We start from the raw sequence: 22,785 nt of genomic DNA, 5'->3' as shown, positions 1-22,785 counted from the left end.
AAGAGCTTGTTGCACACAGGGAAAGAAGAGGAATTTGGAATGAAGCTTGTTTGGGCTTTCAAAGGATTCAGGAATAGCGATGTGAATTATTCAGCTAGAGTCTTAACTTCCTTCTAAACCTACTTTCAAGAAAGGACCTTAAACTCATCAGATTAATTTTTGCCCAGATCTCCTATCACTGAAGATTTGGTGACATTGATGAGATTCCAACAAAGAATGAGTATGGAACCAGACAATCTTTAAGATCCTTTCCAATTCTGAGATTTTGTGATTCCATATGGGAACTCTTTACTCGGAGCTTAAATGCTATCTCTTATTTCATCTCAGTGATGTATTTACTTCTAATGTTCTTCATTTGTTTAATTTAGTCCTATTCAAAATTTCAAGAAAACAGTTGGATTTGAACAAACAGAAAAATGTAATAGCTTGCCCTTCTTATCAACAAAGGGAAACTTCTCGTCTGAGTTGGTGGCCAGAAGAGATGGCCAGCTTTGTGGGGTGCTATAGAGACAATGAGGGTCATATAGTAAACAAAAGATGACCCTTCCCTTCCTCAGTGTGTGATGTTTCTGGCTGGCTGCTGGAAGAGAATTTCTAAATATCATTTCCATCCCTATGGCTCTACACAAGTCAAGTTTTAAACTCAGTGTGCAGACTGGAAGAAAGAATAGTAACTTGACCTGGCTCAGTAGATCAGGAAATTAAATTAGCGCAGGAATAACCAACATGGGGAAAAATAGGATTTGAGAAAGGATGCCGCAGATGAATTTAGAGTGGCCAGCTAGAGTGGTGCAGAGGTCATCCAACTCAGTAGTTGAAAGAGCAGTGTTGGAATTGTCAGGAAACTGAGGTTCTAGATCTGACTTGCCGCTGACTGGCTAGAAACCCTGGGCAAACCTTCTCCTACCTCTGGGACTTGGGTTCCTCGTCTATAAATAAGGGTTTGTTTTTTTTAAGTTACCTAATATTTATGTAAAGTTTCCTACATCTCAGGAGCTGAAGTCAGTGTTTTATAAGGCTCTCATTTGATTCCCAAAAGTCTCAGGCCCTGGAAACTCTCAAAGAGCATTGAGAGACACAATACTTGAAGCATTTTCTGCCATAGCCTTTGGCCTCCCCTCTCTCCACCAGATCTATAAAGCACTTCTTCCACTATTATTTCTCCCTGTAGGTCAAGGAACTCAAGAAAGAAACCTCTATGCAAAGAAGGAAAATTGGCGTGGAGAAAAGGCATTACATGACTTGGTAATCTTCCTTTTTCAGCTTGTGGACATCTATTTCTGGGGCTGGTGGAGACGAAGTGATTGTAAAACTTGAAAGACTAAGGGAATAAATGGCCTGGCCTGAAGCTGGAAGGAACTATACTAAGTGATGAATGGAATGGAATGGAATGGAATGGAATGGAATGGAATGGAATGGAATGGAATGGAATGGCTCTGCGGTCTAGAGCCCAGAAGGAACTAGATTTGGGGATTGTGTTTCCTCTTAACCTGAAGCTTCATGGGCAGGGCTACTTTAAGGGCTCATCTGTCCAGAACGGTTTGGATCAAGTGTGCAATGAGACGTAGGAAAGCTTTAAATGAGCTCTAAAAGTCCCCTCCAGCCCAGCCCTTTGAGATAATAAGGGAAGTTGTTTTGTTTTTTTCTTTTTTCGAGTGGGTGAGTAATAACTCAGCATCACAGTCACATTAAGAGACAAGATCTTGGTGGAAATTTTACTTGGGAGGGTATATAATGTTAAATTAATCGCTGAGCTGTGGCATACAAAATGTTGTCACTGAATCTTTTGATCCGGTTTCTAAGTTGGTAGTTGGGGGAGGGACCTTACTAGCCCAGGGAGTCAGGAAACCCATTTAATCCTGCAGCCTCTTCATTCAAAAAATGCTAATAACAATCTCTGCTCTGCCTGTCCTACAAAAATGTTGTGAGAATCAAATTAGCTAATGTATATTGGAAGTGTGTTGGAAATAGTCAAATAGTTAATCAGATTTCAGGTATTATACATTAGAAAAAGAGTTCACCTGTCAAAAAATAGGTGTAGAGTTAGAACCAATTGGTATTTTAGGGAAGGTTCATAACTCAAATGTTCTTTCATAATTAAGTGCATGGATAGAGGTACAAAAAGGAGGAGGAAGAATTGAATGGTTGTTGTATAGTTGAATCACCTTTCTTTCACTTAGAAGTCAAGAATTAGACCTAAGTTTGTCATATCAAGAAAAGAAGGTATAGAAAAATTATTCTCAAACCACATGACCTGGGCTTTGTGGGCAAGGTTAAGTCAATTTCCAGGACACTTGGGACAAGAAATTCATGCAGAAACCAGAGAGCACAGGGCAGCTTTCTGGTCACCCAACGATGTTTAAGGTTGTGCAAAGAGCATGGAAGCCAAAAGAAGAAGATGCCCAATATAAGATCATCTGAGTTTTTGAGATTGAAAATAGAGTAATGTTTAACTATTTAGGGGTACAATAGTATAAGGAAATAGTAATTGGAAAAAATTATACCATGGTTTTCTATCCTTGGAGAAGCTGAGAAATGAAAATTATCTCATGGTACTAGGCTTACTAGGTTGAATAATGCCCTTCCCACAAAGATGTTCACATCCTAATCCTTGAAACCTAAGAATATGTTATCTTGAGATGGGAGATTGTCCTGGGTTATCTGGGTGAACCCAATGTCATCACAAGGGACCTTGTGGGAAAGGGGTAGGGAAGAGAGTCAGAGTCAGAGAAGGAGATGTGGTGACAGAAGCAGAGGTCAGAGAGAAAGAGAGATTTGCAGATATTCTGCAACTGTTTTTGAAGTTGGAAGAAAGGGCCATGAACCAAGGAAGGCAGGTGGCCTCTAGAAGCTAGAAAAGGCAAGGAAATGGATTCTCTCCTACCATCTCCGAAGGAACACAGCCTTGCCTGACCCATTATAGATTTCTGACCTCCAGAACTATAAGGTAATAAATTTAGGTTGGCTTAACCCATTAAGTTTGCGGTAATTTTTTTTTTAGTAGCAATAAGAAAGCAATAGGAAAGTAGCAAATAGGAAAGCAAAGGCGGGTAATTCAGGTTGGGAACTTCTCTGCTAAATTTGACCTCTGTAAGTTGAGGAAGGGCAAAAAAATAAAACAAAAGAAAGTGGTAAAACATGACTAAACACAGGATGCTGAAGATGATTTGTTAACATAAACCACGGATTCTTTGATTCCATGGCTACTGCTATGGTTGTGAAATGTATTCACTGGCTTCTAGTTTGTACTTGCCCTTTGTTTCCTTTTTATGAACACACACACACACACACACACACACACACACACACACATACACATCACTTAAAGCAGAAAAAGAAAAGTTCCATAGGAGAAGTGCCTTGACTCCCACTATAACTCCTAGCTTCTCCCCACTGATGTCTCTTTACAGGAGCCCCTCGTTTCCTTATAGACCCCTCTACCCTCCCCATCTCCTATTTCCCCCACCATCGGAAGGTTTCTTGATCCTCTTTGAGGCAACTATTTCCCAGACCCTAGGCTACTCTGAGGCAGAGGCTGTGAAGGAAAAATCTTCGGAATTCCACAGCAGGTAATGCTTACTCAATCCTGTCAAGAACAGCCTCTGGTTTACTGCAGGGCCTGTGTGGCGGGAGAATTTGGAACCAAGATGTTGCTCAAACAGCTGCAATGTGGCTTCGAGCCTGTGTGTGGCCCTATCCCTGCACAGGAAGGAAAGCTGGAGGCCCAGCAGAGGGGAGCTGTCCAGCTTAATTTACGTGAACAGGGTGGGCTACTTTTGTCAATGTGTCCTTAGTAGTAAGGAGAATGGCATTAACTCTTCGAAAGCCATGGAACGAATATGAAGTACTGTGTCATGGCGTTCAGCTAGGAAGACCCAGCTCTCAGCTTCCTGCCTGGTCAGCAGCCTAGCCGGATGCAGGTGGCTCTGATTGGCTGAGACAGAACTGACCCAAAGATCAGATATGACAGATATGACCACTAGGCCATTTCTCTACAGTGATAAAACCTCCGGTAAGTCCACCAAAGATAAGCATTAAATGGTTCAAGGCACCATTAGGGTAGAATATCTGATCAGAATTTTCATACAGAAAGGTTGTCTCAGTAGGACACTCCGGAGGTTTGAGTTACGCAAGTGTCCAAATGAGTTCATAGTCACTCTGGCCTCTCCTCGCCTCCTTCCCCTAACACACAACATTATTACAGAAAAATGACGTGTAGAAACTAGAAGTCAAACATTCTGCTTTCTCTTTGAGGGTTTTCCTAAATTTCAAAGAGAAAGGGTTTCACCCCATTGTACCACTCAGCTGCTCTCCCCGCACCCTCTCCCAAGAAGCATCTACCCTCTGGGAATAAGGCATTTCCAAATAGGACTCCTTCAACTTGAGCTTTACAGACTCTAACCTTAAACTTGGAAAGAACAGAAACACGTACATGCTCCGATGTGAAGGCAATGAGCCTGGGAACAGCAGCCATTCCTTTCTCCTTGACTTCTGGGAACATCTTAAAGCGTGCGATCAGCATGGCATACATGTTAGATATAGCGCCACCTACAGAAAGTAGCAGCAACACACAGTGACCTTTTCTAGTCATTATCAACGTCATTTCACATGCAAGCAACTGTCCTTATTTCTATTGACCTAGAGTCCTCCTTGGGCACAGGAGAAGGCCATATTTATTGGTTATCCTTTGATCTGAATCCTCAAACTCAGACTGAATCCTCAGGCTAAGAGGGTCTAGAAAAAGGAACACTGGGCCCAGCCATAGGACAGGAGCTACCCCTTCACATCCCAAATCTGCAGCTAAATAGAAGTGCCAATTGATTCTACTCTTGCTGGGAGTCCTTTGAAGAGGTTCTTAAGAACTGAGAAATTGTTGCCTTCCTTCCCACCATGCGAACGTGGGCATTCTTCATTAGGCCTGTGGAAATCTTACTTATATCCTGATGGAGAACACATTTCCTTTCATTTCCACTCAGGCAATGCCTTGTACTCGCACTAAGACAAATCTGTTGTAGTTAATGGTGTGGACTGTGAACCCACAATTCTTACAGAATGAGGATAAACATCTAAGCTCATTTCATTATACTCATCTGTGAATTTCCCGCAAACAGTTCTTCCCCATCAAAGACATCATAGAAATACAATTGTAATAGCTGAACAAAATTTTATTTCATAATGGTAGGAAAACACAAAGCTAAGAGAATTTTAAGTCTATGTTGAATTGCTTTTCCTGTGTCATCTTAAGATTGTCAAGGATTTCATATAATATTTGTATCTTGTAAGTAAGGTCTCATTTGACAAGCAAAGAAAAGCGAGCTTTTCCCCAAGGTTGTTGGAAAGTTCCGGACTTTTGCGATACAAGAAGAAGACAGGTTGTCGTGCATCCAAATGGAGACACTGGCATGGAAGCTGGGGCGTCATGCGGAGAGTAAAGCCACTATCTCCTCCTTTCCCATCGGGGACACACTGGGCTCTGCCATGATGTGAGTGTTTTGAGTTCCCTTCCCTTTGGGTGACAGAGGAGCAGAGGGGGCTCTTGGTACCAAACTGAATGGCCCACGGAGGGCCGTTACTTTTGCCTCACGCACCCTGGGCTCTGACACAAGCAGGCAGCCTGGCCCAGAGCAGTAAGTATCCAGATCCTACGCTCTGTCATCAGTCCGAATAAGGGCAATTTCTACTCCTTCTGAACCCCAGAGACAGGGGACAAGCAGAATTCAGGTCAGGCCTGCTCTGAGCAGACACCTTCTCTAAAAGGGCTGAGGGTGTAGGGTGTTGCCGGGCAAGGGGCCAGCTTTTAAAGAACTTCCACTCCAATGTATGGTTTTTTAATCTTGGCACTGAATGATATTTGGGGCTGGAGAACTCCTTGTGGTGGGGGCTCTCCTGTGCATTGTAGGGTGTTAGCAGCACCCCTGGCTATTATCCACCAGACGCTACTAGTACTGCCTGCCCCCCCAGAACTTCTCCATTCATTGCCAAATGAATGGGGGGTACCCTGGGGGGTACCATAGCCCCCAGCGGAGAAGCACCACCCTGGTTGTTCTTGTCAAAGAGGCTGGGGAGAATGGAGGCCAGGAGAAAAAAGGGAAGATGAACACTAAGAAAACACGTCACATAGCACAGTTACTCAAGAAGCTTCCAGATCTACCTTGCCGCTCCTCATTTTGCCACTCCAGTTATTCTCTGCCTAAAGATCTAGTAGCCCTGAGAGAGACGAAGAGGATCCTGGATCATTAGAGCAGACTGCTTTGTGCAACCCAGGCAGGAGGACAGATGCATCTTCCAGAGGAAGGAGGCAAAAATGAGCTCGGAATCATCAGGAAAATCCTGTTAGGTAAGGAAAGTTTTGTGACTAAGCCAAGATTTCCCTGTCTTCTCCTTTGGTACTTCATGACTTGCTGAGCAGTGAGGAATACTCCGGTTCTCTTTGGCTCCCAGGCATAGGTGACATCACATAAACAGATTCCTTCTAGAAGTCCCAAGGAACTTTTCAAGAAGCACAATGCCTCTGGATGCAATGGATGGAGATGTAAGGTAAACTGAGCTGAGCTGTATATTCAAGTCACAGACCTAACTCTCTGTGTTTAGTCCCGGGAAATAGGACTTTCAGATCTCAGGCACATACAATGTATGATTTCCCCTATCCCCACTCCCTAAATTGTAAGACCCTATACCCCAGAAATAAGGCTAGAAAGGCATCCATTTGCAAGTGAAGATGCTATAATCCATTTCTCCTCTGTAATGCCTTGTAGAAAGCAGAGCAGAAACAGGTTGCCAATGGCCTTTTCTTCTGTCCCCTCCCCACTTTGCAGCATCTACATTACACTTAGCATGACACCAGTGGCTTCCATCTTGGCATGAGAGCATATGGATCTTCAGGATCCAAGGAAGGAGCCCCATGATCAAGGTAAAGTCCTTCTACCTAGTTATCTTCTGTCATTGATGGGGGTGTCCATACTTGGCTTAGCAGAACTGCCAAAGAGGGTTCTTTCTCTGGGTGTATATTTTCTGGGGCAAGTGGGTTCCAAGAACAGCTAAATGAAGTCTGGCCCAAGCCCCGTTTGCCAAGTTTTCAGGGTCAACAGGAGCAGCTGTTCTCTTCCCACTCCCGGGGACCATTAAAGGAGAGCCCAGGATGCTCAACCACATAGCCAACCTTGTAAGAGGAAGAAGAATAGAGGTAGAAACAATGCTGATCTCTGAACACTACCTAATTCCTCATGAAAAATACCTTAAGAGCATCAGTTCCAGACAATGATGGCAAAGTTCCCTCAATGGGGAATGGTTTTCCAAAAGAAAACTACGTTCCCTACAAAATAAAGGCTAGCTTTCAATTCATCACAGCTGGTGTTTAATGAAAAAAAAGGCTAATTTTCCTTTCCATTTAACTAACATATTTTCCTTCAGCACCTGAAAAATTGTGTTGTATCTTTAAAAGCATAGAATATAATAGCAGATCTGAGCTTGTAGGTAAAGCTGCTTAATTTAAGTCCTACCCTTGAGGCTTCTGTTGCTTGCTTATAAATTCTTCTTTCAACCTGTTCTTTATTTTCTCTCTCCCTCATCATCCACTTGTCTCTGTAGGTTTGCTGAACGGACAAGTCAACATGGCCTTTGCTAGGCCTGACCTAATGGCAGGGGTGGCTGTGGCCTCCCCAGCAGGGCCAATCTCAGTGTCCTGAGCGCCCGACCCATTCCGATGACCCTCTCCTACCACTTATTAGGTGACAGCCTTCACACCAGGTTTATTTTCCATGGGTCAGAGTGACTCTCTCCCTACTGCCTTTCTAACTTCTATTTTTTTCTCTGCGTCAAGACCAAGGTCACACACAGATCTGGAACCAAGGGCAAGGCTTTTCTGTGTCAGGTTGATTCTCTTGGCTGGAAGAGGTGTAAATAATGGAGCTTAGCATCAAATGGCTGGCGATGGTAGAGACTGAATGGCATGATAGAGAAGGAAAGAGAAGCCTTTGGAAGGAATCTGCACCCTCCATTTCAGCTTTAAGAAACGGTTTCCCAAGTCATTCGCTGCCCTCCCTGAAATTAGTGTAAATCAGCTTCTCTGGTTGTTACTTGAAAGGGGCAGAGTACCTAGGCTCTATTACATAGCTCTGCCTCTTGATGCATCCCGGCACAGAGAAGGGTTTATTAAATGAGGCTACCCATCACTAATTGTGGGAAGAGTTTCAGAGAGTGAGTTCCCTTATGAGGAATCTTTATTCCTTTGTTCCACACGATCCATACATCTTCTGTGTAGGGTCACAGTAGAAGGATTGCGGAAATGTCATCCTGATTTATCCTCTTACTGAACATACATGACTATTGCGTGGGGTAGTTGGCTTGGAAGCATGATCAATGGTCATGTATCATCACACTCATTCTTTTGATCAACATAACCTATTTAACACAAGCAGAAATACAGACTGGATATTTAATTGCTCTTATGTTCATAAGGAGGCAGTGTATATCAGAAGAAAAAACAGAAAGAAAGGTTGAAAATATCACATACCAGGAGAAAATATCCCATCGCCAGAGCCCCCTGGCCAGCCAATGATTTCTCTCATTTTCTTTAGCGTGACATATTCCAAGAGCACAAATACTGGAGCAATTTCATAGGTGAACCTGAAACGTAGTAATGGCCACATTTTATGTATGTAACTCGAAGAAATAATTCATCATTACAACAGCTACAGAACTATTGTATGTCCCCTTTCAAGCCCTACATTCACAAAGGTTTTGATTATAGCTTTGAGCAGAGAGAAAATTATGTCTTCCTAAAAGTTGCCCATTCTTCTATATTCCTAAAGTTAAGGGCTTAATGCCCAAGGGTCATTTATCATAATGAATAAATAAAGGACACTGCAGAGTAATACTATTTAAAAGACATCATCTGCTCCCATTTCTTGTTCACATTATACATAATTATAAATCCAAAATGCCAAGAAAAGTGCCCTTTGTGTTTGAAAAATGTTATATAGCTTTGACTGCATGAAAGATACATCAGGGCTCTTTTAAGTTAGAGTGAACACCCATATACTTCTGAAGTTTGTATCACTATGTTAGGGGCTACTTAATTAAAAAGAGATTTTCACGTGAGAGGTAGGATAAAGACTATGAAATCTCACTAATAATTAGGATTTAAAAAAAACACACCCACATTTAACGACTTACATGTTTGTGTTTGCTGTTGAAGTCAGCCAGTCTGCTGCCAATCCAACCATATCCAGTCCAGTGGAAAGTTGATTGAAATATCTGGGATGCCCTGAATAAAATGGAATGCCAGAATCAGGACTGCATCCGGAGAAAATAAATGCCGCTCAAACATATGATTGCTCTAGCTAAAGAACCTTGAAAGATTCTTCAGTAACGGAAATCCATATTCAGAAACGCAACACGTGCGTGCACACAGACACACCCCAAAAGGAGCATTTCATCTAACAAGAGAGACTACTTTGGGTTTTGGTATTTCTTAAAACACACTCTAAAAAAACTTCCTCTAAACATTATCCTATAAAAAAATAAGAAGTGTGGTTTGCAATGTGGGTGCTAGTTGATTTCCTATCATCCCTTCAATACATTTGCAAATTAAAATGCGTGTGTAATCCAAAGCTATTCTTGTTTACACTCACGCTGCTAAAAATCCTTTTTTGTTGACATTGTTCTGGGAATCAGTCATATCATGACATCCACCAGGCATGCCAACATTCATAGTGATACATACCAGTGACAGATGACTGATGATTACAAAAGACAAGGCAAAAATGAGAAAATAGGACACTCTGTTGAGTGATTTGCCCTGGATTCAAAAGGTGATGATTGTCTAAAGAGGCACGGGCAAATCTAATTCTTGTCGACTCTTTTCTGTCCAAATATTTGATTATAAACAACAGAACTCCTTCATAGTTGTGATTTAAAATAAAGCAGGATACAGTCAACCTCACTGCCTTGTCAACAAGATACATGAAGACATATTCATTGGTCTGATGGGTCCATTAGCAAGGCTTACCTAATTAACTTCTAGGTTTCTCTAAAACTCTCTAAAGGAGTTGACATCCAAATACTCCTGAGGCTATTATTTAAAATGTGATTGTAAATATCTCATCAGAATTCCATTCCTTGTCTTGCCCCAGAAAAGCCTATCTCTAAATCTGTGATCTGCTTGGCAGCAAAAATTTTGGAAGATTATCAATTATGGACATAGCATCTGATAAAAAGGCAGCCGCCACTTATTGGACACCTGTCTGAAGCCTGGGGATGACAGTCTCTCAAGCCAGCATGGGCAAAACAAGATAAAGGAAGGCAATGGGGAAAGCAGGGACTAAAGTCAACACAGAGCTTATCTCCAGGACTGGAGTACTCTCTTATCAGCCTCAGGCATGTGGCTGGACAATTAGACACGGAGAAAAGATAGGAGCTGGGAAAGGGCACATTTCAAAGAGACTGGGATTTGTATGGCTCTTGCTCATTCTCCGGCATTGTTTTGCCTCCCTGTGCACAGCTCCCTTCTACCATTTCGCTCTCTACCAGGCCCTCTGATGCTGACCCTGTCAGTTTATGCATCCAAGTAAAGTGAGAAAGCCCCTTTCCTGCTGCCGCTGGAGCCTCGGTCTGGAACAGCCCTCCCCTGTCTCTGCCTCATTGACTCCCCATTTCATTAGAGCTCACAGCTGAAATCACAGCCGCTTCTCCCTCCTGATGCCCCTTCATTTCTCTTTCCCTAAGCCATTTCTTTAAAGCGAGGAAATTAATAAAGATTAGCAAATCAATCCATTAATCTACTCTCCCAATTCATATGCATTTTCTGGATGATTCTAGCGTCTATTATCACACACTATTTAACTCTCTGGGAACATTGGCATGAAAATCTCTGCCAAAAAAAAAAAAAAATTTGAGAGAAATTCCAAGGTGTATGTATCCAGCCCCAGAATATCAAAAGGCCAATTCACCCTGCTGGCTGCGTTTGGAAAAGTGTGAAGCCAGTTTGAGGTTTCAGTGGCTTGACTCCCTTCTCTGTTTTTTTTGATCTTGATCTCCCATGGCACCTGAATCTCTCGCGCCTCAAAATTTTCATTCACTGACGGTGATGTGGAAAAAATGGAGGGAGATAGTTTGACAGGTTAGAACAACATGTCCTCTTGATTTCTGCAGAAGTATGCTGCAGAAATATTCTATTTGCTCCTTTCCCGTGACCTCCACAGGCTGCCGGGGAATCCAGGCAGGGCTCTCGGAGAGAAAGGGTGTGAGAGCCCTGCCTTGGAGGCGGCCAGCTGTCCCAGCCGTTCTGGGCATCCAGCTGCCGCCGCTGCCTCCCCCACCGGACCCGGGAATCGGCGGCCAGGCACAGCGGCGCCCCCGGGGAGACAGCGAGGAGGCAACGTGAGATTAGAGCCGCTCGGGCCTCTGGAACGCTCCCCACAGATTAGCAAATGAGCCAGGAAGGGCGCGCAGGCTCTGCGAACAACCAGCCCCGGGGAGGCCCTGACCCTCTTGTCCACAATCAGTTGGGGAGGGCCCCAAAGTCGGTCCAAACTGCATTCCGTGCACCTGCAGCACGCAACCAAGGACGGCCTCATTTATCGATGCTTCCATTTCTTTGATAGCTCCGTTACAAGACTCAAGCCAACATTAACCCCTGCACTCCCCAGCCACCACCACTACCACCACCACTACCACCAAGTCCAATGACCCTCGAAAATGTTAATTATTTCAAAATTCTATCATTCCCTACAGCTTTCAGTTTTCTGTTCCAACAGTTCTTACAGATGTAATGTTAACAATACATGAGGACTTTAATTTGCAAGTATTTCCCCACTGCCCCTCACTCCTCTCTAAAGCTTGGAGCCCAAGTGGAAATTAGATTAAGGACTCTCAGTAGAAAGCAAGTCTTAACATATTTTATAAAAGCATCTCCCGAGGAGAACTAAAATGCCTAATAGTCACAGGGATGGTAACTACTTTACAGACCCTAAATAGTACTAGTTGTCCAATACCAGTTATAACATAAAAACCTGTAAACTTGCCAGTCAAAAAGAGGCAACTGGTGTTAATTCTTTGAACTGCTATTTGGGGGTGGAGTGGGGAAGACCAGAAGACTACATATGTTGTGAATAATATCAATATTGATGCTTAGAAATCCAACCTAATCCTATTTTCCCCTCAACATTAAATAAAGTGTCATTAGAATGACACTTGACCAACAATTTCACAAGCATTATGGCAAAATCTAAGAATTAAATTGACCCATCTTCTCCCAACACTAAATGAAGCATTGATAGACAGAACTATGACTTTCATTGACTTGCAATTCCCATTATCTTAACTCTTTAAATTACATGTCAGACATGACCAGCTTTTATGGTGATGGTGTAAAACACCTTTATAGGCTCTTTTCGGTTTGGTAGCAATTAAAATAATAGGTAGCAACCTACTATTATCATATTTAAGTATTAGGTTAGGAAAATGGTTCAAACAAAAATGAATGAAAAGAACTGTTCAGGTTTGCACCCACAAAGACATCAAAAGCTGGGAGGAGGAACATCTTTAATGCCTCGTATATACATCATGTGGATTCTCTGTGAACATAATTGAGAATGACAGCTAATAAGCCTTCAAAATTCATACTCCACAGACCAAGTGTGATCGAAATCACCAAGTTAAACTCCTTTCCCTATGTACCTAGTCCTAAGTCTACAGTCTCACAAAAGTAAACACGAATAATGCAGCAGAGCGACTTCCCTCGGCTTCTTCTCTGCATACTTTTCCTCTCTGTTGGTATAACGAATGCAAAAGCAAAAACAAAAAGAAGTAGCTAAAAGTCACACAGCAAACATTCTTAAAATGCTTATTGTTGATTAGAGTACTACGATAACTCATTAACCAAAGAAATGGCAACATAAAAAGATCAAGTTTCTGTGGTAATTAATATTCATGTGACATTTTTATTTGCTAGCAGGTCTTTTTTAAGGCTACAAATCAATTTAGATCCACAAGGTATTCTATCCCTCGTGAAATTCATTCATACCTATTTTTATTGCTTTAATGAAGTGTAGTGCCATCAAGCATCAGCATGACTAGAGACAATGCAGGAAAAGAAGGCATGATCATGACCTGGGGAGATAAATAGCCGATTTTGTGTAGATAAAATGAAAGCTTAGAATATGCCCAAATAAATTTTACACCTAGGGCTGTAAAATGCATAGAGCATGAAGAATACTGTAAAAAAAAAACAAACCCCAAAAACAATAAATACAAAATACATTTTAAAATAAGGATATTTGATTTCCCTCCCCCACCCATTTTCATTATTTTATATTCAGAATGGCAATGAAGCACACACATCCTTGTATATAACAAGGCTGTGTAGTTAAGCTAGTTTATATTGTGTTTTCTTTTGTGTACATTTCTTTTTAAAAAGAGAAAACCTGGGGTTTGAATCTGAAGTCCTGACCATTTGAGACAATGTCAAAATATTATCCCCCTGTTGCAGTGATTACCTAGGATGGTTTGCCCAATGTCTGGCCATTCCCATGCCAAGGAAATGACTAGCACGACACCAGTATTTGGGCTTGTGTTTGGATCATGCCTTCTGGGCTTTCATTTCCATATTCCCTTTCTTTCTCCACGTTGGGCCACTTGTACCGGCCTCTGCTTCTACATCAGTGGTTAGTCTCTGTGCCCAAATACGTGCAATGTAAAATCTGATGATTTACATTTAATACATTTATAATGTTTCTGATATTATCAACTTCAGAAGCATGAATATTAATTGTAAAGGGTGCCGTTGCTTTTTATCACTCTAATAATGACTTTAATTGATGAAAACAACCTTGTAAATTTGAAAATACCAGTAACTCCATAAAACAGAAAACATTTTTATATAAAAAATAAAAATTGTAAACGGAAAAAAGAGCTTTATTATTTTTGACTGGACAATACCTGTTTTAATTGCATATTTTAGAGTCGTTTGGCAATGCATCAAAATTTCCTCCAAATTTTGTGGCTGGTCTGCCAATTCCCAGTTATACTCTTGAAGGAGCTCATTAGGGTAATGGAAATCAATCACTTTGGTTGATCTATCGAAACTTTTCACCACATATTGAAGCAAAATGTCCATAACATCTTGCAGAAATGCCAAAGTGGGCCTTTCTCCGTCACACGCTGGCAGCAAGTCTAAAGAATGGAATCAAAATGCTACATTTTAATTTTACTGTGAAAATATCCAGGCAAGATCTTGATCCGGCAATTACTCTTTGGACTGAGAGCTTTAGTGCTTAAAGAAAAAAATCTGGAAACACAGAGCGTTTTCTTTAAAGGGGAGGTATTTTTCAAAGACAAAGGAAAAAGAGAAATTGCGGTTTCTCCCCCACCCCAAATTAATTCTTGCACTTCAATCCAAAACATATTGTTTGCTTTCTTTTTTTAAAAGGAGTGTGCCTCCATTCATCTGTTTCACAGGGGTCCGTCCTAAATGTTCTATCTCAGTAAATCATGTTAAATGATTATAGAAATACGTCACATCAGAAACGCTTGAGGAATGCTTTTGGGCAAATCAGGCAAAGTGGAGTATGCAATGTTAGGATCTCTGACCCATTAAGATGGCTCGCTATTTCCTAAGTCAGTGCGTGTGTGTGTGTGTGTGTGTGTGCGCGCGCGCGCGCGCGCTCACGCTCATTTAGGTGACTGGGTGTGTAAACACAAGCATATAAAACCGCGCGCAGGTCTCACGTGAATAGAATAGATTCCCTGTGAAATTGCAGCTATGAATTACTCTTGTCATCTAAAGACCTAGAAAGTCTCACCAACCAAGTCCCAACAGTTTCAGCGGCCACCCAGAAGCCGAACTCGAGGTCCAGCGCCCGCGGGGACCTCCGCCAACCGCAGACCCGAGGGCGGCACTGGGGCAAGAGCGCCGCGGCCCTAGAGTCCCCTTGGAACGCCCGCACCCAGCGCTACGCAGAGGCCGGGGTTGGGGCTGAGACGCAAGGGATAGGCCCCGCGTTTCTCGCTTTCAGCTGAAGATTCACGTTAAGGTCCACCTCCGCCCTGCTTCTCGACAACTCGGGTCAGGCCACTGTCACCGAGTCCCTTCTGGTCGCGGTGGGTGGAACAGTGCGAGGGACAGTGGCTCCCGGGGACCCCACGAGGCGCCTTTACCTGTTGCGTGTAGAAACGCATAGTTGACATCCGCTTTGGGGCAGCTGCAAGGCTTCTGATTACAGGCACAGGCGCCCTTCCGGGAGGTGGCCCGCGAGGGCTCGCTCCCGCCACTCTCCGCCGGCTTCTCGGCATCGCGGTAGAGCAGGGCTAGGCAAGCACATCGAGAGCACTGGTCAGCCGCCTGGCGGTCCCGGCTCCCTCGCCCCTGCCCATCCCCGTCCAAGAAATCTCAACTCCGCTGTTGGGGATGCGTAGGTGAGAAGGTGACATTGCCCCCGCGGGGCCCAGAGGCAACCGACTGGCGGTGTTCGACTCCCTCCCCCGGCACGGGCACGGGCACGGGCAGGGCACTCACCGCACAGCTTGTTTCCGATGCCGCCCGTGAACTTCTGGGCCACCTGACACCAGGCTCTCGCTGCAAGCAAAGACAGGTAGGAGGACAGCGAGACAGAAAGAGAACAGCAGACAGACGTGTGAAATTTCGTTCCACGGGAACAACCGCACTAAACTCGGGGTTCGAAAAGGGGCCGCCTGGGGCTCTGCACAGAGGACAGGTGCAGGAGGGGCGCGGCAGCCAGGCGGCCCGGCCCAGCCCGACCTTACGTTCGCTGATTTGTTTCCAAGAGAAGTCCAGACCCTTCCAGGTGCCAGTAGGTTCAAGCAAACTCCCCTCCCTGCCCTGCTCCAGCGAGTTTTCCTAGATACTGAAGCTGTCCATTTTCCTCGCAGGCTCTTTTTCCAGACCAAGAATTCTCTTTCATTTTTTCCCTTTCCCCACAGCCTCTCTATCCCTCTACAGGGTCCAGACACCAAGATGGTGGAGTGCCCCAGGCCCACAGAATTCGGTGTCGAGGAGACGCCTCTGTGTTTGGGGGGCTCTCCCAGACTTCTTTGAAATGGGTCTGAGATTCTTTGGGTGACTTTCCAAGGGATAAGGACCTGTGGGGGTTTGGTCTCTTGGGCCATCAGGGACCTACAGCGAGAGCAGGGCCAAGTGTCCGAAGTTTCCTGCTGCAGGTGGAAAAACCTTCCTCTTCCCTAGCACTGCAAACCCCAGTCCACCCGCAGAGCTCTCCTGCTGCAGACCCCTGTTCCCCTACCTGTGCCGGGGTTCTCGGGATCCCCGGAGCCATCTTCAGACCCGAAGGACCAAAAGCCGGAGCCTGGAGATGCCATCAGCGCTGTGAGACTGGAGCGGGTCGCCTCCGAGTGCGAACTGTCGGCGAGCTGTCCTCGGCTCGGCCCTGCGCGCGCCTGCGTGCGTGTGAGTGTGGCGGGAGGAGGGCACCGAGCGAGGACCCGCGCGGCCGTGCGGCAGAGGGTGGGTGTCACACAGGGACAGGAAACGTGCGTGTCTGCGTGTGAGTGCGTGTGTGTGTGTGTTGGGGTTAGGGCTTGGAGACGTGGCAACTCTCGGAAGGGCTGAGGTTAAATAGGGAAGGAGACTGAAGTGTCCGCGCAGCAGGGATATGAGAAAGCGCCGAGTACCCGAACTGCTTTTGAAGGAGAAGGAGTCCAATCGGGATGGATGAGGGGGCGGCGGAGAGAAAAAAATGGGAGAGGGAGGATGCGAGGCAGACAGCGCGCACGAGCTGGAGTCAGAGCGTGTCGGGGGAGGGGTGCAGGGGAGCCTCTGGGGACCGCTAGCTGCGAGCCTGCAAACAGCCCCCGCGGGCCCGGGTGCGCTGTCCAGAGTGCTAACGCTGCTGACTGCGCGCGGGCTTCAGCGAGGGGTAGACTAGAGAGACCTCGGCGAGGCGGAGCCGGTGGCCTCATATAGGCATCGATTGGCGTATTGTTTGAGGTCTGGCTCCTGCTGCCGGGAAGGAGGCGCGATTTCCGCGCCGCCTTCCTCTGAGACGGTGCTGAGGTCGCTGTGACCTCGAGAGCCCCGGCGGCTGGGCTGGAATCACGAGCGGTTCGTGAGCTCGGGGAAGGGACGGTGGGGGAAGGGCGCCTACGCACCGAAGCACTCATTTCAGCTCCTTAGTAGAGCCTGACGCCTTCCTACTGAGCCGCGCGGTGCTCGGGAGCGCGTCATTCCTGTGCTTCGGGGAGCGCGGTCGCTGAACCCACCGTCCAGGATCTGACTGACGGCTGGGAGAAAGACTGCTGATTGAGGCAATTAAAATCCATGCAGGAGCCTATCACCGAGGACCTCGGGCTGGGGGGGAAAAAAAAAGAACAAAAACTTCTTGGAGGGGGGCGAGGGAGCGCAACTAGAATCCGCAGGCAGGATTGACGGCTGATGTGGGATGGGATTGGGTCATTTAGTGACCTTGGCCCGCGGAGGCGAAGGGTTTGCTGCTTTCGTGTGACCGAAATCGATGTGTGCGTGGGAGGCTAAGCAATCCGAGCTTTCCAAATTCAAGGCTGAAAGAAGGCATCGCCTGCTGGGCCTTCAAGTCAGAGGGCCTCAAATCAACGATCTGCTCCCCACTCCCAGCCCTCCGAGAATCTTCACGATAGCGGGCGGAGGGTGGTGGGGGCGGCGAGATTCACTATTTCTGAGGCCTGCTGAGAAGGGGTTTCTTCTTTCCTGAGAAAGTCAGAATCTCTACTATCTTAACAAAATCCTTTACGTTAAAAACCGTTAAACAAAGGGAAGACGCCCTGAGATTTTGGGGCCGCGTTGATTTCGCGTTCCTTTCCTTTGGTAGCAGAGATCAGCGTCACGTACACTTTGCGGCTCCTGGCCTCTCAGAGGCTGAGGAAGACTCCGGTGGGGAAAGGCTGCGTCCTGCCTTCCGCCGCGTGCATTCCCTTGAGCGAGCGTTTTTCATTTCCACTCTGTTCACAAGCCCTTATTACTCTGCCCCCCCCGCCCCCGAATCAAGTCACCAAATCTGGCAAAACGGAGACTCCCGGATCCTCAGTCTTGGCCACCGCCCCTCGATCCTCGCTTAGGAAGGGCGTCGTGGGGCCTGGGTGACCGCATCAAGCCCAGGTCCTGTGTTCCCCAGGCACGCGGGGGCCTGGTAAAGTCTCTCCATGAAGCTTTGTCTGGGTGCCCGAGCGGGAAGGAGCACTAGGCTCTCAATCCCTGCCCGGGAGTGGCGTCTGGGGAGGGCGCTAGCCAAGGTCCTGCCGCAGACTTGGCGCAAAGCCTGCTGTGTCGAGAAGCCTGCCTCAGGCTGCGGGCCCTTGGTGGGCATGGACCCAGGCCTCAGTGTGGCCACCTTCTCCGGAGCTCTCGGCTTCAGAGGACCCAGGTTACGACGCCAGGTTGTAAAAACTTCGTGGTTCGGTCGTCTGCGCGCGGGCAGGGCAGCTCCGCAGCTCTAGCTCCAGCAGTGCGGATGCGAGTCGAGAGACCAGTTCTTTGTTTAAATCCACAACAAATCCTGCTAATGTTTTGCTTCAACCCAGCACGCTGGGGTTGCAGAACATTTCGGCAATGGATAAATGGTTGAAGACATAAAGATTCTTTAAAACAAGCATTTGAATCATTCACGAAGCCCCGAAGGTGGAAACGGATTAAAGCACAGGGAAGGTAGAAACACAACACCTGGATTTAACGTATTTTTTTTTAAAACACGGCGTAAAATCCCACTGTTGAAACTCGATTAAATCCCACAGCTCTGGAGTACTTTGAATCTAATGGTGGTATTTACATTTTTTAAATGTAACACACCCTATTTCACAGCACTCGGGGATCTGATTTGTCTTTCCTTAACGTGGGTCCTCCCTAGACAGCAATTTGCTTTATAAAGACTTTGATTTCAAAAAGGAGCCCACTCCCCCCACTCCCTGGCTTGGCTTCCGAGATAACAAAAGAGCTCAGGGAGGTAATAATTACAGTCATTAGTTCACAAAGGAGGCAGCCACCGAATGGGAAGGGGAGGAGGGCCAGTGCTCTGGGGAAAAGCTTTCGAAGCCTCTTCCTCAATAGGGGGAGAGAAACCCAGGCTCCAGGGGCTGCTCTACTGGGCAGGTTTCCTGGGTTGACCTATTTCTTGTCCCTGGGTTATCCAGAGATGGCATTGCAGGTCTCCCAAAGAAGAACATCTGCTACAAGTTTTCCCTTGTGTCTTCCCAGTGCTTAAATGCCGAAGGACAGAAAACGGGAGATGGAAAGAAAGAAAGAAAGAAAAAGGAGAGGAAACAAACAAATACAAAAGAAAAAAGGGAAACAAAAACACTGAAACCTGTCACCGAGTGTTCGAGATTCCCTTTTCTAAACCCACTTAAAAAGGGGTGGAGAGTTAAGGGAGGGTGCCTATTGTCCCCAATCCAGCAACAGAAGGACTGGGGTTGCCAGGCCTCTGGTGCACACGGGCCACTTCAGGAGTTTGAAGAAGAGGCCTGGCAGCGAAGTGGAGATCAGCTTTTTCCCCAGGGGACCTCCCGGTGGTGGGCGGATGCTTGGGTGGGGGCGTGGGGACTCGATTCACCTCGGGTTCCAGAATCTCTCGCCTCCTTGACAGTGCACAGTGCCCCGAGGTGCTGGTTTCACTGGTGCCTGTGCTAGGCCTGCAGACCATCACAACTGAGTTCTCGGTGGTCCCCAAGGCTGACCCCGAGCGGAGGCTGCAACGAGAACCCAGGGAAGGAGCAGGGCCTACAGCAGGCACTTCAACTCTGAGTTTAGCCCTGCCACAGCAGGAGGTTTCCCCTCGAGCTGGTCTCATTTGTAAAATGAAGAGGTTGTATGAGTCATCTCTGCGGGACCTTTTGGCGTCCACATTTTGGGCTGGAGAGAACCTTACATCCTGTGGGCAAGCTGTGCAACATTCACCCGTCTTCACTCAGTCCTCCAAAATTTCCCCCATAGTCTCCGGGCCGCAGGTGCAACATACACCAGCAGGAGGGACAATCCCCATCCCAAAACCCTTCTCCCAATTCAGTCATCCATGAAATCACCTCGCCATCCTTCCTGATGCTCTTCAGACCGCGTAGACACAGACGGTGTCAGTTCCACAGAAGAGCTCAACCCAAATAAGATGCAGTCAACCGAGGAAGGAAAACTTCTGCCCACGCATCGCCCTCCCCTCTCTCTTAAATACTCCAGAATTCGGAGCCAAGAGGATTGCCTCAAACTGGCAGACTAGGAAAGCCTGAATAACCTTTCAGTTTGCTCAGTGGTGGAGCTAACGGTGTGCGTGCCCGAGCGCAGTGTGCGGGGAATTTGGGGATTTGTCCGGAGGCCATGTTTGGGTCGCAAGACCTGGGTTTTAACTTAGATGGCATGTTTGTTTGGGATGGTTGGAGTCGGGAGTTGTTCGCTGGCGGAGACAGAAGACAGCGTCGCCCCCCTGCCTGGGCACCTGCACCTGCACAGCTGGACAGGAGGAGTACAGCCCTGAAGGGGAATATCGGTGTACCACCCCCAAAGCCACGGACTTTCCAGGGCACCTCCTTTATTTAATAACCTCAATAACCACGGGAAGGGAAAGCGCGAGTGTGAGATGAAGTTCATCTTCAAAGCTTCCCCCGCCTTCGCCTCTCCTCCCAACCGGGGCTATGTTTTGCTCGCCCCTCGAGGGTTCCGCGGGGCGGGGAGAGCCGTTTCCAAGGAAAAAGAAATCTTTGAAGTCGCCCAAAATGAGAGAAGAGGGATCGGCGAGAGCTCAGGCGCAGTCAGGTCCACGGGAGTTTCAAATGAGTGATCAAAGAGATACACAGGGGGCCAGGGATAGGGATGCTCCAGCTGGAGGGCTGGTGGGAGTGGAGGGTGCGGGAGTACGGAGACACCGCGTCCGAAGAAGAGCTCTCACTTCTTCGCCTCCGGAGAGGTTGGCCCAGGCAATCGAGGGGCGAGCACAGCGGGCAGCCCCTGCTAAGGTCAGGGCCGCGGCTTCAGCTCCCTGTGGTGCCAGTGCCAGAGGGTCCCCCGCTTTGGCCCCCGCAAAGTCCCGCAGTCTCGCGCACATTCCCGTGGGATGGCCCCCAGAACAGCCGGGTTACACCTGCTGCACAAGGCGCTGCCGCTGGGAGGTTTTGCGCAGGAGCCTCCGGTAGTCGTAGGGGTTGGCCGCGGAGTCCTTTTCCTCCCGCTCCTGGTTCTCCTCCGCCCAGCACCTGCAGCGAGACCCAGGGCCCGAGAGTCAGCGGCGCAGCGGCGCCCCGCCCACCCAGCGAGGCGGTTCTATTCCTCACACCTCCCACCAACTGCAGGCGTTTAAGAGCCTCGCATTCAAAACAGCTGCATAATTTTCTCAGCAGGTTTTCAATTTTCCCCAAGCAGGAGGGGAAACCTGGTGACTCTCTCTTCAGATGACAGCTAAGTAAGGCGTCAGAAGGGATAGTTGAGAGAGGTGAGCTTCCCCCGGTTTGCAAGAACTCACAACCAATAAACAAATATTTATTTTAGTATCTTAATTTTTTTTTAACACATTTTGGTCAAGCAGGAAAATTCAAAGCGCCTAAATAGACGACCATCGTTTTGGGTTTTAAAACTGCTCAAATGTTTCTCTGAAGCACTCCTCCCAAATTCGATCAACCACAGGTAGCTGTGGGCCCAGTCTGCTCTTTCAAGGAGGCTATTGGGCCACCTTTCCTGAACCTACACAGGGAAAATCTACCAACCTTACCTTTAGATTCTGCGGCTTGCCTGGGGAAGAAAGGTGCTCCCTTATGCAGCTACAAAGATACTTCATTTACTTATGTGCTCCCTACTAAGTATTAGCTGTCAGTGTAGGCTAAGGGTAAACGTAAGTCCCCACACTCATGGAGTTTGATCTAGTGTGGGAGAGGACCACAGACAACCTTAATATGCCAGGTGGTGAGATGCTATGCAGAAGAGTAAGGCAGGCAAAGGAGATAAGGCTGATGGGTGTGTGTGTGTGTGTGTGTGTGTGTGTGTGTTTGCGTATACAAGCACTTTCATTGAGGGTGACCAGGAAAGGCCTCTCTGATAAGGTGACATTTGAGAAGAGACCTGAAGGGAAGAGGAGGGGTGAGCCAGGCAGATCTCTTTGGGAAGAGCAGTCATTCCAGGATGATGGGTCAACCAGTGTAAAGGCTCCAAGACTACAGCATGTGTACTGTCTTCATGGAAGAGCAAGGAGGCCATTGTGGCTTGAATGAAGTGAGCAAGGGGGAGAATAGCAAGGATTGAGAGCAGGAGAAATGAAGGGATAATGTGGCAGATAACAGTGCTTTGGGAAATGGCAAGGATATGAATTTTACTTAGAGCTAGGCAGACATTGGAGGGATATGAGTGGAGGAATGGTTCATAAAAGGATCTGGCTCTAAAGTAAGTAAACTAAGGAGGTCTGATAGGAGATACTGCAGTAGTCCCAGCCAGGCTGATAGTGGCTTGGATGCGGCTTAAAGAAGAGGAAAGAACTGATAAGGTTTTGGTTATATTTGAAGGCAGAACTGAAAGAGTTTGCTGATACATTGGATGTGGGGTGTAAATGAAAGGAATCAAGAAGGTCTCCAAGGTTTTTGGCTTGAACAATTGGAAGGATGAAGTTGCCATTTAATGAGATGGGGAAGGTTAGAGGAAGAGTATTTTTTGGGGGAAAGGGGGATAAATATTTTGGTTTTGGTTTTGCAAAGTTTGAGATATTTATTAGATATTCAAGAGGAGATAATGAATAGGCAGCTGGATATATAAATCCTAATCTAGGCTAGAAATTTCAGTTTCAGAATTTTAAGTAGACAGATGATATTTAAGGG

General features: G+C 46.6%; 2 protein-coding genes across 8 annotated transcripts in view; both read right to left on the bottom strand.

The window, feature by feature from the left end:
- GAD2 (glutamate decarboxylase 2) overlaps positions 1-20,173 on the bottom strand; it is an 82,422-nt gene extending 62,249 nt beyond the window's left edge. Inside the window, exons 1-8 of one of the 2 annotated variants that reach the window (XM_034644224.1) lie at positions 17,438-20,173; positions 16,260-17,323; positions 15,515-15,574; positions 15,157-15,306; positions 13,939-14,172; positions 9,175-9,265; positions 8,513-8,625; positions 4,433-4,548 (exon numbers count right to left, since the gene is read on the bottom strand). In XM_034644224.1, the coding sequence (XP_034500115.1) occupies positions 4,433-4,548; positions 8,513-8,625; positions 9,175-9,265; positions 13,939-14,172; positions 15,157-15,306; positions 15,515-15,574; positions 16,260-16,335 (840 nt within the window). In that variant the 5' untranslated portion in view covers positions 16,336-17,323; positions 17,438-20,173. Of the gene's footprint in view, positions 1-4,432; positions 4,549-8,512; positions 8,626-9,174; positions 9,266-13,938; positions 14,173-15,156; positions 15,307-15,514; positions 15,575-16,259 lie in introns of both variants that reach the window. The other variant, XM_002928027.3, reaches the window with a different exon arrangement.
- A 112-nt stretch (positions 20,174-20,285) lies between these two features.
- Positions 20,286-22,785, bottom strand: part of MYO3A (myosin IIIA) — a 236,746-nt gene continuing 234,246 nt past the window's right edge. For 5 of the 6 annotated variants that reach the window (XM_034643926.1, XM_034643927.1, XM_034643929.1 and 2 more), the window contains one exon: positions 20,286-21,180. In XM_034643926.1, coding sequence (XP_034499817.1) covers positions 21,063-21,180 — 118 coding nt within the window. In that variant the 3' untranslated portion in view covers positions 20,286-21,062. The remainder of the gene's footprint in view (positions 21,181-22,785) is intronic. The other variant, XR_004620761.1, reaches the window with a different exon arrangement.

Source organism: Ailuropoda melanoleuca, chromosome 15, assembly GCF_002007445.2.
Source record: "Ailuropoda melanoleuca isolate Jingjing chromosome 15, ASM200744v2, whole genome shotgun sequence".
In the NCBI taxonomy this organism is placed as follows: domain Eukaryota; kingdom Metazoa; phylum Chordata; class Mammalia; order Carnivora; family Ursidae; genus Ailuropoda; species Ailuropoda melanoleuca.
Note: the sequence above shows the minus strand (reverse complement) of the source record. Positions and strands in the feature narration are given on the sequence as shown.